The 13,497-nt window shown below is 47.1% G+C and overlaps 1 protein-coding gene across 1 annotated transcript in view; it reads right to left on the bottom strand.

Annotated features, from left to right (window-relative positions):
* Positions 1–13,497, bottom strand: part of LOC116390427 (neurogenic locus notch homolog protein 1-like) — a 23,561-nt gene that overhangs the window by 9,005 nt on the left and 1,059 nt on the right. The window contains exons 2-15 of the mRNA XM_031860126.1: positions 13,111–13,192; positions 6,240–6,502; positions 5,806–6,144; positions 4,629–4,751; positions 4,296–4,529; positions 4,041–4,196; positions 3,750–3,935; positions 3,482–3,595; positions 2,744–2,857; positions 2,390–2,623; positions 2,184–2,294; positions 714–906; positions 464–609; positions 258–371 (exon numbers count right to left, since the gene is read on the bottom strand). Coding sequence (XP_031715986.1) covers positions 258–371; positions 464–609; positions 714–906; positions 2,184–2,294; positions 2,390–2,623; positions 2,744–2,857; positions 3,482–3,595; positions 3,750–3,935; positions 4,041–4,196; positions 4,296–4,529; positions 4,629–4,751; positions 5,806–6,144; positions 6,240–6,502; positions 13,111–13,192 — 2,409 coding nt within the window. The remainder of the gene's footprint in view (positions 1–257; positions 372–463; positions 610–713; positions 907–2,183; positions 2,295–2,389; positions 2,624–2,743; positions 2,858–3,481; positions 3,596–3,749; positions 3,936–4,040; positions 4,197–4,295; positions 4,530–4,628; positions 4,752–5,805; positions 6,145–6,239; positions 6,503–13,110; positions 13,193–13,497) is intronic.

Genomic DNA, 13,497 nt, shown 5'->3' with positions numbered 1-13,497 from the left:
CACACACACACACACACACACACACACACACACACACACACACACACACTTTTATCCCTGCAAAGCAGAGAGGCAGATCTTTCCACACAGACATGCCAAAAACAGTTTGTGGCCATTGGGCGATGTTTTCTAAAACAACACGAGATCGGACTGGATAAGCCGTCTGAGTGGAAAGCGGAAGATTTTCAGACCTGTGCTGACAACAGCTGACAAAATGAAACAACCCAGGTAAAAGTGTGACAAATAAGACATCATACCAGTGTAGGGCAGCAAACAGTTGCACTTGTATCCAGCCACATCATCGATGCAGCTGCCCTGGTTGAGGCAGGGGTTGGAGGCACACTCGTTGATGTTAGTTTGGCAGTTAGGTCCTACAGTGGCAGGATTAGAGAACACACTTGGGTTAGATATGGACTAACAGGGCACACACATGCTGTAAGTGAGCAAAAGGGTTATAACTGACCGGTGAAGCCAGCTCTGCATGTGCAGTGGTATCCGCTGGTCATGTCCTTGCAGGTTCCCCCGTTCATGCACGGGTTGGACTCACACTCGTTGTTATTGAAGTCACAGTTGGGGCCGCTCCAGCCAGAGTCGCAGGTACATTTGTATCTTCAATGCAAACAAAATGTCAGGTCAGTGGTGTTTAATTCACTGAGTTATATTTGTGCCTCCATTTTGCTGCTCATTCATCTTAAATTTGGATCTGTGCTCACCCATTGATGAGGTCCTGGCATCGGCCGTGGATGCAGGGGTTGCTGCCACACTCGTCCACCTGAGACAAACAAGTGGCGTCGTTGTAGCCCTCTGGACACATGCAGGTAAAGCTGTTGATGCCATCGACGCAAGTGCCCCCGTTGTGACAGGGGTTGATGGCGCAATCATCGATGTTGATGTTACACATTGTTCCTGAAGAGCAATGAGATACGATTTTAGTACAATGCAGCATATTTAATTTTAATTTAATTTAATTTAATTAAAACTCCATATATACTTTTTGAAAGATGTGAAATGATAAATATCTACATGGCCGTTATGAATGCACCACAGCTGGACATTCTGCTCTCTGGTGTGGTACTCTTTGAGGCTTTTTAAGCTGCTCGCTAAGGTGCTCTGTGTGGCTTTTGGACAATACAGATAACCAACACTAAAGACTCCCTAAACATTCAACAGGCAGACGCTGTGGCAGCTCCAATGTGTGCCTAGCCTGGCGGCCCCTGGAGGCCCTTTTGCCTCTCCTCCATTGATTGAATGGGGCCCTGTTGAATAGGCAGAAGGAGGGTTTCAGCTGGATCTGAGAGGGGGAGGTGCTGCCAGGAGGTGGTAGGGGGGGGGGGGGGGCTGCAGCTTCTCTCCCTATTCAGACACACCACCCCCCATCCAGGGAGAACTAACTTCACCAAGGGCTGTTTACAGGGGACAGAAGGCCGGAGCCATTTCACACACGGCCGAGTAACAATTAAACCCCCTTCTGATCCCGAGCCAGCTCCCTCCTCCTCTGCTCTTCATCAATCAAGAGGGGAGGGCCCAACTGCCCGATCTTCAGTTACAATAGTCCTCTGTCCCTCTGTGTCTCAGTCCCGCCATTGCCCTCCACACTCACCCCGTCAGCACAAAAAGATGGAGGGGAGGAAGAGGAGGGATGCACAGAAGCCTGCACACACACACTTGTTCCTCCCTGCCCCCTTTCTAGCATAATCACTCAGCCGCTACCAGTCAGAACCGGCTCCGTTTGGCCATGAAAGGGAGGAAGAGCTTTCCACTAGACTTTGTCACTAAAGTTTTATATATACACGAGTACATTACAGGTGGACATGTGCCAGTGAAGTAAGTGAGGAGAAAGCACTTCAATCTGAGATATTTATGGGATCCGTTATGCAGTTACACACTGCTAAACATCAGATATGTGATTAAAGGCCAGGCTCTTTTCCTTTTAAAGTATCAACTTACAGACTCAACGTCACAGCCTTTTCAAATGGCAAACAAAGTTAGCGCTTTGTGTGTGTTTTGTGTGTGTATCAGGTTGGGGACTGTTCCTTTCTACAACCCCCCACCCCCACTCCATCCCACACAGTCAATCCTACACCATTGTTCCGCAGGAGACCCGCCAGCCACCTGTCCTACCTGCCCCTCCCAAGGCTCAGGGGACCACCCCCCTGCACCTGTAAACTCCTCCCAGTGCTCACCTGTGTAGCCGGGTTCACATGCACACTCGTAGCCGTTGATTTTGTCGATGCACCTCCCGTAGTCGCAGGGTTTGCTCTTGCAGTCGTCCAGGTTTACCTCACAATAGAAACCTGTACATTGGGGCAAATGTTAGCAACGAATTTCAGGAAAACCGCACCATTTTTTACTGCAAGGATGTGTTGAAAGTTGATGTCTAAAGTCTCACCTGCTGTGCCTTTGGGGCAAGCACAAATATATGCGTTCTCCCTGTCCTGGCAAGTGCCACCATTCTTGCAGGGCTGGCTTAGGCACTCATTGATGTTGGTCTCACACAAGCGACCAGTGTAGCCAGGGCGGCAGTAGCAGGTGAAGGAGGCTAGGCCGTCCTTGCAGGTGCCATAATGGCAGGGGTCAGAGTAGCACTCGTTGATGTCAGTCTCACAGTGCTGCCCTGTGTAACCTGGACAGGAAAACAGAGTAGGTATTCAAAAGAATGATGGCAATGCTCATTTGGAGAGAACCTACAAAAATTGGAAGAAATTTTCAAGCTAATTCAGAAAAAAATATTGTTTGCCCTTACCTTCAGCACATTCGCAGGTGTACTTGTTTGGACCATCAGTACACTTAGCTCCATTCTTGCAGGGTGTGCTGGCACACTCGTCAATGTCCACCTGACACAGACTCCCCGAAAAACCTGCATATGCATTAAACAAAATACAGAATGAAACTCTTTATTCGATTATTGTTTAAATGTGCAAAAATGTTAGCTCTTATATTCGGTATATCAGGGCTTACAGTGTGCATAATGCCACAATGGAGAACAGAAAAAAACTAATTTGCATCTGAAGTAGGTCTGCAGGACACTGAAGGTCCTTATGAACCATTCCACAACACTCTCCCCCCTCCCCCCCCCTCTTACTGTGCAGTGAAATCTTTCTTTCAAAACACAACACAATGGCCTCAAGCTCACCGGCAACAAACCAATCCCCGCCCTCCCCCAATTTTGGCGCTAAGCTTTAACACAAACTCTCATGCCCGCCAAATATGCTAATGTTTCTGCAACCTGATCCGGTCCTCTTCGCCCACAAACGTCAGTGGTACTATTAGAGGGAGTAAATCATTAACTTTCAGATTTATTCAATCTGTGATCCACGTATGGCGTGATTTACCCATTGACAAATTAGTTAATGATCCACTCTTTTATAGCCTTGTCTCTGCTCCCATTGTCTCACCAAAATAGAGGCCGGAAGGATCCAAAAACCTAATTATTTTACTTCATTAACTCTATCATCTTTCACATTCCCTGATAAGTTCTCACCTCTCGGGCACTCGCAATGGAAGGAGTTGATCTTGTCGACACACTTGCCATTGTTGAGACAAGGTTGGCTGGCACACTCATCTGTGTTGATGTGGCAGAACACACCCTCGTATCCTGAAAATTATCATGAGGAGAACCGAGTTATTCGTCAAATCTTGTTTTCTTTTCTTACCCTCATCAATGTACCAGCGTTTGATAAAAATTACAACGATCTGTACGTTTAACTTTCCCTTTTTCCAATTCTCCATGCAACATAAACCTTTCTGACCTGGCATACAGATGCAGTGGAACCCTCCAATCTGATCCAGGCAGGTGGCATCATTATGGCAAGGATTAGACATGCACTCATTGACGTCCATCTCGCAACGAGGTCCTTCGTATCCTTGAAGACACTTGCACTGGAAAGAGCCTTTGGTGTTGAGGCAGCGACCGCCGTGTTCACAGGGGTTTGCACCTACAACATTAAAATATGCAAGTTGTCATACATATATGTGGTAATTTATGCATAATAATTCCTAAACTATACCAGAAAAAAGAAACCGTTGACTCCGTGACTTACCGAGGGAGCACTCGTCGATGTCCAGGTTGCAGGCTGACCCAGTATAACCTGGGGGACAGGTGCAGATCGCCTTGCCATTGACTGGGTTGGTGTCACAGTTGGAACCCTTTTGACAGGGATTGCTGATGCAGGCGTCATCAAGGTGGCACAGCAAACCTGTGAGCACCACGAATAAAACTGATTTTAATCAACTCTGTATCATCTACCTTTAATCACTTTATTATGATCTGCGTGCACAGCCGCGGAAAGTCGTACCTGTGCGTCCATGAGGACACTCGCAGAAGAAGGAGGCTACGCGGTCGTGGCAGGTGGCGCCTTGGTAACATGCCGCGCTGGCACAGTCGTCGATGTTCTCGCTGCAGTCGTCACCCGTCCACCCATTGACACAGACGCAGTGGTAGCTGCCGTGAGTGTCATGGCACGTTCCTCCGTTCTGGCATGCGTTGGGCATCAACTCACACTCGTCCACATTTTCTGTGCAGTATTGACCTGAAAGAGTTGAAAAAAGGGGAAAGAATGGAGTTAAGTACAGTGTGAGGGGAAGTTTATAAATGTTTTCTTGTGGTTATTCTCAAAGCAAATAATCACCTGTGTAATGAGGTGGGCACCGGCAGTTGTAGGTGTTTACACCATCCACACACACACCACCATTCTGGCAGTTGTGGCCTGGACATTCATCGATGTTATGCTCACAGTGCTGTCCTGTGAAACCTGATGAACAAGGAGAGAACAAGACAAAAAAAGACACAATGTGAAAAAGTGGGGAATAACAAAAACAGGAAAAACGGTATAGCAACATTTGCTTTTAGTTAATAATCAGATCAACTCTTCCTCTTGTTTTCACTGTGCAGTTAAGAGAAAAACAAGCTCTCTGTATCCTCATGGCAGATTGTTTTAATGCTCTACAGATGACAGAGCAACTTGTGTCCTCCTCCAACATCAAAGGCTTGAGTGTGTGTTTTACAGCCACGATAGTGTGATTAACTATCAACCCGCAGCTCTGCAGGTGCCCGTGCAGCTCCGCTATCTAGCCGCATTCCAGCACGGACACCCACGAGAGACGCGCAGCATGGGTTCAACTTTAACACACAGCCGCACACAATATCCCTCATTCATCTGCATATCTAAACAACTCACTCTCTACAAGTGGTCATAAGCACACGGTCACACAATAAAACAGAGAAAATAGAAATGTGCTTATTACGATGTGGTTTAGTGGGGAAAAAAATCTTCACAGCTGCAGTCCTCCCTCTAACAGCAGAAACCACAATTGCTCAAAATCAACCAAAGTTTTACACAACACTGCAACGGCTTTGGGTGCTTGGGTGCCAACACAATAAAGAGCAGACCGGCTGTATGTAACTGAAAAACAAGTTATCTCTGTGTGTGTGTGTGTGTGTGTGTGTGTGTGACCTCATGAATAGGGTGTGTATATCTATACGTTTATCTTTATGTGTGCACCCCTGAAGTTGTGGGGGCTTGCTGGTGACTATCAGCAGGAAACGTCTGTGTGACTGCATCCTGCCAGTGGAGGCTGGCAGAGAGAGATGGGAGGGGGTGAGGGAAGGGGGACAACTAGAGACTATTCATTCCACTCAGTCAGATTTTACTACAACAGCAGGCTGCTTTTTTAGGCCAACTCGTGTAATAGGAAAACAAAAGTGTGTGTTTTGTTGCTGCCCTTTTGTGCAACTCCATATGTCAACAGAAAAAGAAAAGCGATTGTTCAGCTTATTTATGTGACGCTGCATGTTTTGTGCGTTACCTGGAAGGCAGCTACAATCATAAATGGTGTCTCCCTTCTGCACACAGGTGCCTCCGTTCTGGCATGGTGAGGGGCTGCATGGCATGTAGGGTGTCTCACAGTGTTGGCCAGTGTACTCTTGAGGACAGCGGCAGTTGTATGAGCCCACCTCGTTCACACACACACCGCCGTTATGACACGGAGAGGGACTCTGAGCGCACTCGTTGACGTCTTGCTTGCAGGTTTGACCGTGGAAGGCTGGCGGGCAGGTGCAGATGTAGGTGGAATCGAAGGCCGAGCACTGGCCACCGTTTGCGCACGGATTGGACGCGCATGGGTTGGCAAGCTGGCAGGTTTTACCTTAAAAACAAAAAAAACGACAAAAGAGCTTCATTAGTCATTTTGCTTCTTGGTGAAATGATGAGAAAGGAAGAGATAACAGTGTATCTACATACCTGACCACCCAGGTGAGCAGCGGCAGCGGAAGGCAGTGAGGGTAATGAGATCACATGTTCCTCCGTTGCGACAGGGGGAGCTCATGCAGGCGTGGTTGGTGGGGGTCAGGCATAGCCGGTCGGTGAAACCCAGGCGGCACACGCACCGGAAATCAAAGGTGTTGCCATGAGAAACAGAGCGGCAATCGCCACCGTTGCGGCAGGGTGAAGGGCTGCAGGGGCTTGGATACTGGCACCGATTGCCTAGGTAGTCACTGGGACACCTGGGGATTAGACAGTGTTGATTAGAAAACAAGGATTGTTTTTGGTTTAATTCATGGGAGTAATTATCTAAACAGCAGGGGAATGAGAGCAGGAGGGAGTAGTGGAGAGGGACTAAAAGTTTTCCCGCCCAGAAGAAAAGCCCCACTGCAGCGGGACAGGGACGGCGTGTTGTTCTAGTGTGTCTCTCTGGATTAGACTCCCTCAGAACCCTGAAAACACATTCTGCTGGGACAACAGACGCCCCTATATAGTCCAGCCGAAGCAGCCAGTTCCCATCTAACTTTCGCCCTCACGCTGTCCACACTCATCCTGAATGCCTGTAGAGATCAAGGGGACTGTGCCGGCTCTGGATGTCCTACATGAAGCGCTGCATTCAGGGCCCTAAGCCCCTGGTTACTTTCCTCCCATCCAGACTAAGGATGGATGCTGCTACAGTCACATAGCTCAAACAGGCGGAAGCAAAGACATAGCAACTTGGGACAGAACCTGGACAAAGATGAGGGCCTCCCATTTTGCAGTGTCTGGGTGATAATATGAGTTTTTTTTTCAAAAAAAACTAATTACAAGGAATTCACTGATATTGATTCATAAACAAATCACTCAGACATCATCTGGTGCGCAGCTACATAAATCCTATCTGTCACATGTAGGAGCATTTAAAGTCAAACAAAAAAGTGTTTATGTTTGAATTGGGGCTTGTGTGGGAGTGTGTAGTTGCACATATGAGCGTGCGGGTGTTTATGTGTAAGGGAGGGCATCTGTTGGCCTACGAGTATCTCCACAGGGAGCAGGTGTGCATGTTAATGAAGGCAGCTGTTGGACAGGGCTCCTCCTCCTCCTCCTCCTCCTCCTCCCCCCTTATCCCTCCTCCCTCCCTCCCCTCTGTCCCCTTGTCAGATGGGGGTGCCGACAAGCCAACCTCTTCTCCAGGGACATAAAGAACTCATGTGAAGTCAGCTGTTGCAACTTCTGTCTCTTCACCCCCCCCTCCACACCCCCTCAACCACCACACTTATTCTTAATTCCTCTCTTCCTTACCTGTTCCTCTTTTGATTTAATTTTTGTAAACACTATTACTGAAACGTCTTGCCCTCCAGTAGTCTTCTCCCTGTCTCTGCTTCGACTCACATTCAGCTTTTCATTGCTCTGTTTTCTCGTTTCTCTCTCCCGTGTGGACTTTTTACAACTCCCAGCAGTTTGCTTTTTACAGCGCTCTCCTTATGTCACATGAGACTGCTGAAAACACCCTTGTTGACTTAGTTTGGTGAGACCAATCAGGGAGAATTTAACAGTGCCATGAGCCCCACAGGGAGCCCAGACAGTTGCAATTGGCAGAAGATTGTAAAAGCATTTGGGATTGCTTTGAAGTTGCCCTGCTTCCCATTTCACTTTACCATGAAAGCACATTGAATAATCACAACGGGAATTCATTGTCTTCATATAAAATCCTCACTTGGTTTTTGTATATTGAAACAGATGTTATTAATGATGTGTGTGTGTGTGTGTGTGTGTGTGTGTGTGTGTGTGTGTGTGTGTGTCATCCCACGCTAACTAACTGTAATAGATCCTCTTTGTCCTGAAGTCAGTCCAGTCTGCGATAAAGATCCACCCACACGCTGTACAGCTAAGCAGCACACACCACGGCAACAGGTCTCTCCCAGCGATGCAATGTCCCCTCAGGCCGGAGCAGATGCTTCCCCGACCTCTGACCCTGAACACTTTTGTGACTGTGGGACGGCCTCTTTGCCTTCTCTCCCCTCTCTCTTCTTTCCCCGCTGGGACTGATCAACCATCTGCCACTCTGGGGTGACTTTATCCTCCGACACAAAACCAGCCCCACTGTGCGCTGGAAATGCCACCACTGTGGAATATGTTATGTAAATGGATGAGGGCGGCATACAGTGATTGTGTGTTAAGAGTTGTATGCTCTTGGTTTTTCTTTCATCATGTTTGTAAAAGTACAACATCATCATCATTGTCACTTCTCATTCTCTTCAACACTCACTGCCCTCATTTTCTCTTTAATTTGTTTCTGCCTGTTTCTCCTCATTCATTTCATCTCGTTAGCTGATGTTCCCTTGGATGTGTCTCATCATTAGCCAAGGTCTGATCCCCCCTGGTCCACATCTGTTAGCAAGACCAAGAACCAAACAGTGAGGCTCTGCTAGAGGAAATGAGAAATGTACTGGGCCTGGAAGGCTCTGGACTCCCACCGCACATTACTGGGATCAGCGGGTTTGATACTGCAGTAGGAGGAATAAAAGCATGCATAATAGCTGTACGTACAGTGATATAAGGGGGAAATGGATTCTTATCAGAAGTCAAGTAAAAAAAAGTCAAGTAAAAAACGTCAAAGGCTCTTAAAGAGATCATTTTAATGGTGGTAAGCTATTTTCTGTCTCACTCTCTAAAAGGAGTGAAGTGGGAAGATTTATGAGGGTCAGCCTGAGCACCTGCTCGACTAATGATTGCAAGATCACTTTCACGCCCAAAATACCAATTAACACTTCAACGGTGTCTGTGTGAGTGAGACCTTGTTCTACTGGTGGCCGATTCATGGACACATCCCACCTCACAGTCAAACACGGAAAAGCACCTGCCTGCCAATCCACCTCTTACGATGGTTATCAGCGACACATCTGCTTAAGCACCTCAGGTCACCATTAATCAGGTCGGTACATGACATGTAACCACAACATCCTCAGTTTGGAGCTGAACTGGGACCAGTTCTCTTGTAGCTGATATTACATTTGGGATAATTAGCTGATAGCATGTCCTCTCATGGATGTAATTACAACACAGATAGGGAAGAAGGCACGCACATACACACATCCAACCCGTTAAGCTCATTGCCCCATGCCCTGTTGTGCAACACTGACCTGCCTGAGGAGTTGGTGTCTCTACATTTGACAGCCTGTGCTGGTGCATGTGAACTTTCGGCACTCACTAGAGTCAAATAGCCTCTTATCTCTGCGCTGTGACAGCACAGCTTTGATCGCCCCGCTCTGAGGTTCTCCAGACTCACAGGATCCCGGTCACTGCCCAGTCTACTCTGAGGCTCCGCCAACACTAAATGTGGTGAACTATATGTAATGAAGGTTTTCTCCACAGTAGCTTTTGGAGGATTGGAGGAGACTGAAACTCAAAAACACTGCTTCTCACCAACTTCACTCACTCGGGGAGGGGGGGGGGGGGGGGGGGGGGGGGGGGGGGGTAGGGGGCACTGGCATCTAGGGAATGGACCCAACCAGGGGAGTGGCAGCCTCAGAGCTTAAAATCCAATAAAAAAACCCACACCAACAGGCACACTTGACCCAGCCATGCACCTGATTCGCTTAAGCCCACATGGAGCTGAGCCTTAACAGAGACCTGCTCAGTAATCCTATAGGAGGACAAATGAAGAGCAACATTCCTTCTTGTGGGAGAGTGGAACATCTTTTAAGTGGTGCTGGACTCGCTCTAGACACTCTTTACGGGTGAGACATTTTATCATCAATATGCAATAACAGACAGCTCTGTGCAAGGTCAGCGAGGTCCGACTACACCAACCACCACAAGACTTTCAATTTTCTGAGTCGAGTCTATTTTTGTCAGACGTCTTGCAGTATTTGAGACTTGTTGCGAGACAGTTGAGAGTTTATTATTAACGGTCACCTCGGACCAAAACAGTGTCTATTTCAGCAAAGCAGCATCGGCAGTCAGTCAGTCGTGCAAAGGCGGGGTTGAGGGACAACAACCTTTTAACCTCGCTATGGCCCCATCACTGTCTGGAGACTAAATTTGACTCGCTGTGCGCTTACATGTTTTTAAGCTGCACACTACAAGACGACTACAGCTGCATGGGAAACAGGAAGCCCCAGACCCTCAGATAACCTTCTACTTCACAGAATCATGACCGAGTACTTCCCCATCACGGCGGCTCGTTGTTTCTGTGTGTTTCATTCAACCACAAATCTAAGTTCACTTCTTAGTTTAGACCTGAATCCGATCCTCCCCAGACTGAAGCCTGTTCTTGTGACGAATTAATCTGTGGAGTAAATATGATTTTCAGAATATAAGCAAAGCGGCCATTAAGAGAAGTAAAGTTGCACGTGTTAGGAGAAACATGAAAAGAAGAGAGGAATAAGTTGATGTCCTCAATCAAACAAACTAAATGTATTTTCCCCCATCCAAGTTTTAAGAATTAAAAAGATAGAAAGCAAGAACAAGTTTGTTGACACCGTGGTTCCCCTTCATATGTTGATTTTTTTTGTGGTTTAAAAATAATGGCCGCTATAATTCATAAAATGCAGGTTAGCAATTTGCCAGACTGCCTGAACACTTTTTTCACATTTTCCTTTGTTACTGCTCTCTGCCTTTGCCCAGATACAGGTCAGCCCAATCAACCTCAAGGAGATAAACACGCAGTAATTGAATAAACAGGACAAAGCAACTCCTTGTTTTTGGGATGATCTGGACACTAAAGCTTTAAATTAAGGGTGACTAATTTGAGAACCATGGACAGAAAACATCCTGTCTGTATCCTCGGAATACCACGTTTGCCTCAACACGATCGTCATCCCAGTACACACATCTGTAAGACATCTGATTACATAGTTTACACCAAGCCTAACCTTGTTCTCTATGCTAGCATGTGATTTCACTCACTGCGCTCACACTCGTGGGAACTGTGCTGGAGGAGGATTTAAATCTAACTTACCATTCAAATCTATGTCACCACATGCAGAAAACCTCAACACGCAGGCATGATTTACCGGTGACTTCAAGAACTGCAGATGTGGGTTGAAGCACCTTTTGACCTCCCATTTAACATGGAACTGCCCGTCTTAACCTCACAATGACTGCAAACCTAATCTGAATTTGGGTTACTGCTTTCACTGTGTCATCACATTGCCAGCCTCCTCTTCTTCTTCTTCTTTTTAACCAGTGTGCCAACATCAGTTTCTCCAAGTGGACTTTCCTCTTATGTCACCAGACAATCCCTAAATGAACTTGCCAGTTAATGTGACAGACAATTCAAACAGTGATGATAAAAGCACAAGTCGGACCATCCCTTGGTATAGAGGCAACACTCTGACCCTTGAGCACCGACTGAATCTCCCATCCGCACCCTGTGACTGATGGCTGCTTGGCTTGGCAGGGACGAATGATTAATGAGAGGAAAAGCCAGGAGGAAGAGAGAGCGAGGGTGGATGAAGTGATGCTATTTATCCTGTCTGTTTATAATTGGGCTGAGCAGTGATGGAGACCACAATAACAGCTTTGTGGAGGAGGAGGAGGAGGAGGAGGGTGGAGGGACAGTTTCTGTGTGCACACGTGCGGTGGTCTGTGTGTGTGTGGAGTGTGCAGATTAGATATTGTGAATCGGTGGCCCTAGGCTAGCAGAGTGGGCTCCTCAATAGCTCCCCCTTGTCCCTGCAGACCAGAGAAGCGCCTGCCATGACCACATGCCCTGAGGGTAAACCAGGCCACCCCTGAGCTTCTTTACAAATAGATATAAATGATGCCATAAATGGAAAACAAAATTTAAAAAATCTGAGTTCAAAAATTCCTTTCTGTCTCCCCTTAGGCAATGAACAAACCTAAACATTTGATCCACTTTAGTTTTCTAGCACAATAAAATGGAAGGTGAATCATGGAGCTCACACATATATAGGTCAGCTAAAGGGGATGCATATCAAGCGCCTCACCCACAATCTATTAACATCAATCCATACCCAAAACAAATAGCCCACAATCTGCTCCTCTGTCTGTTCCCACTTGTTTGCCTTCAAATTTCTGCACTTTATTCCAATTAATCTCGCTCTCTTGACATCCAATCCAATTACATTTCACAGCCATCTGGCTTTCTAATGGAGATCACAAGCGGGTAAGGTGGGGGGTGGAAGGGTGTTTGTCCATTCTGGAGGCAGGAGACAAGCAGGCTTTTGGGGGGGGGGGGTTGGTTACGGCAGGGGTTTGGTGTGCGTCGTGGTGTTTGGGGTGGCTGTGGCATGATGGGAAGCCCCACTCAGATTAGTCACACAGCATTATTCTGACTGCAGGACAATGGGTGACGGGCGGCGGGCGAGCCCCAGCTGTCGCCCATGAAAGGGCAGAAAAACAAGATTTAGGACTGGACGCGTCCTCTCACTTTGCTGGTGAAGGGGTCTTGCATTCATTAACGAGCCTACTGGATTGAGGGGGGTGGGCTTTTGTCCAGCTACCCTTCTCTCACCTCTCTGGAACTGCATTCGCTTTTTTTATTTCTTCACTTCTTCAACTCTTTTCTTTTCAGGGAATGTGTGCAACCTCACAGAGCAATGTGGCTCATGGAGCGGTACAGGAGCACACCAGCCCAGAAGAAACTCAAGGGCCCCTGGTTGCTGGGCACGGGGCCCGCTCAAAGGCTGGAATGAAAGGGGGAATATGAGGCCCCTTTACTTTCCAACCAAAAAAAGCACGTTCAAGTAGCAAAATTACACTACACTGCACTTCTAAGACGGCACAAATTTCACACACACAGCACAAAAAAAGAAAACAGGAAACGCTAATACTGAGTGGCCGTCTGCATTTCAACATCTGGTGCATCATGTTGCTGCTGCTTTTTAGTCGCCCTTTGACTTACTTGCATTCTCCATTTCCATTAGAGGTGGCTTCACACCTTCCTCCATGCAGGCATGACTCAGTGGGCAGGGAGCATTTTAGACCTGTTGAGTGCATGAAAAATATTAAAAACACATCCTGACCCCACAAGGCAAACAGCATTATGTGAAAGCTCTACTGTTAAACGAGCTGTTAGGATTAACACGGATTAGGCACATTGGAATTATTAGTGTGAAATGATTCAGATGATGTCAGCGACACATTTAATACATCTTTATTCACAGGGCTTTTTTTTTTTTAAACATCCTACTCTTTAATTGATTTGTTTCACAGTTGTCCGTGGGGGATATTGGGAAGCCTGCCCATGGACACCGGTGAGGCCAGAGCGCGTGGTGCGTGGCTTTTTTTT

Source organism: Anarrhichthys ocellatus, unplaced genomic scaffold, assembly GCF_004355925.1.
Source record: "Anarrhichthys ocellatus isolate YVR2014 unplaced genomic scaffold, GSC_Weel_1.0 scaffold23, whole genome shotgun sequence".
NCBI lineage: Eukaryota > Metazoa > Chordata > Actinopteri > Perciformes > Anarhichadidae > Anarrhichthys > Anarrhichthys ocellatus.
Note: the sequence above shows the minus strand (reverse complement) of the source record. Positions and strands in the feature narration are given on the sequence as shown.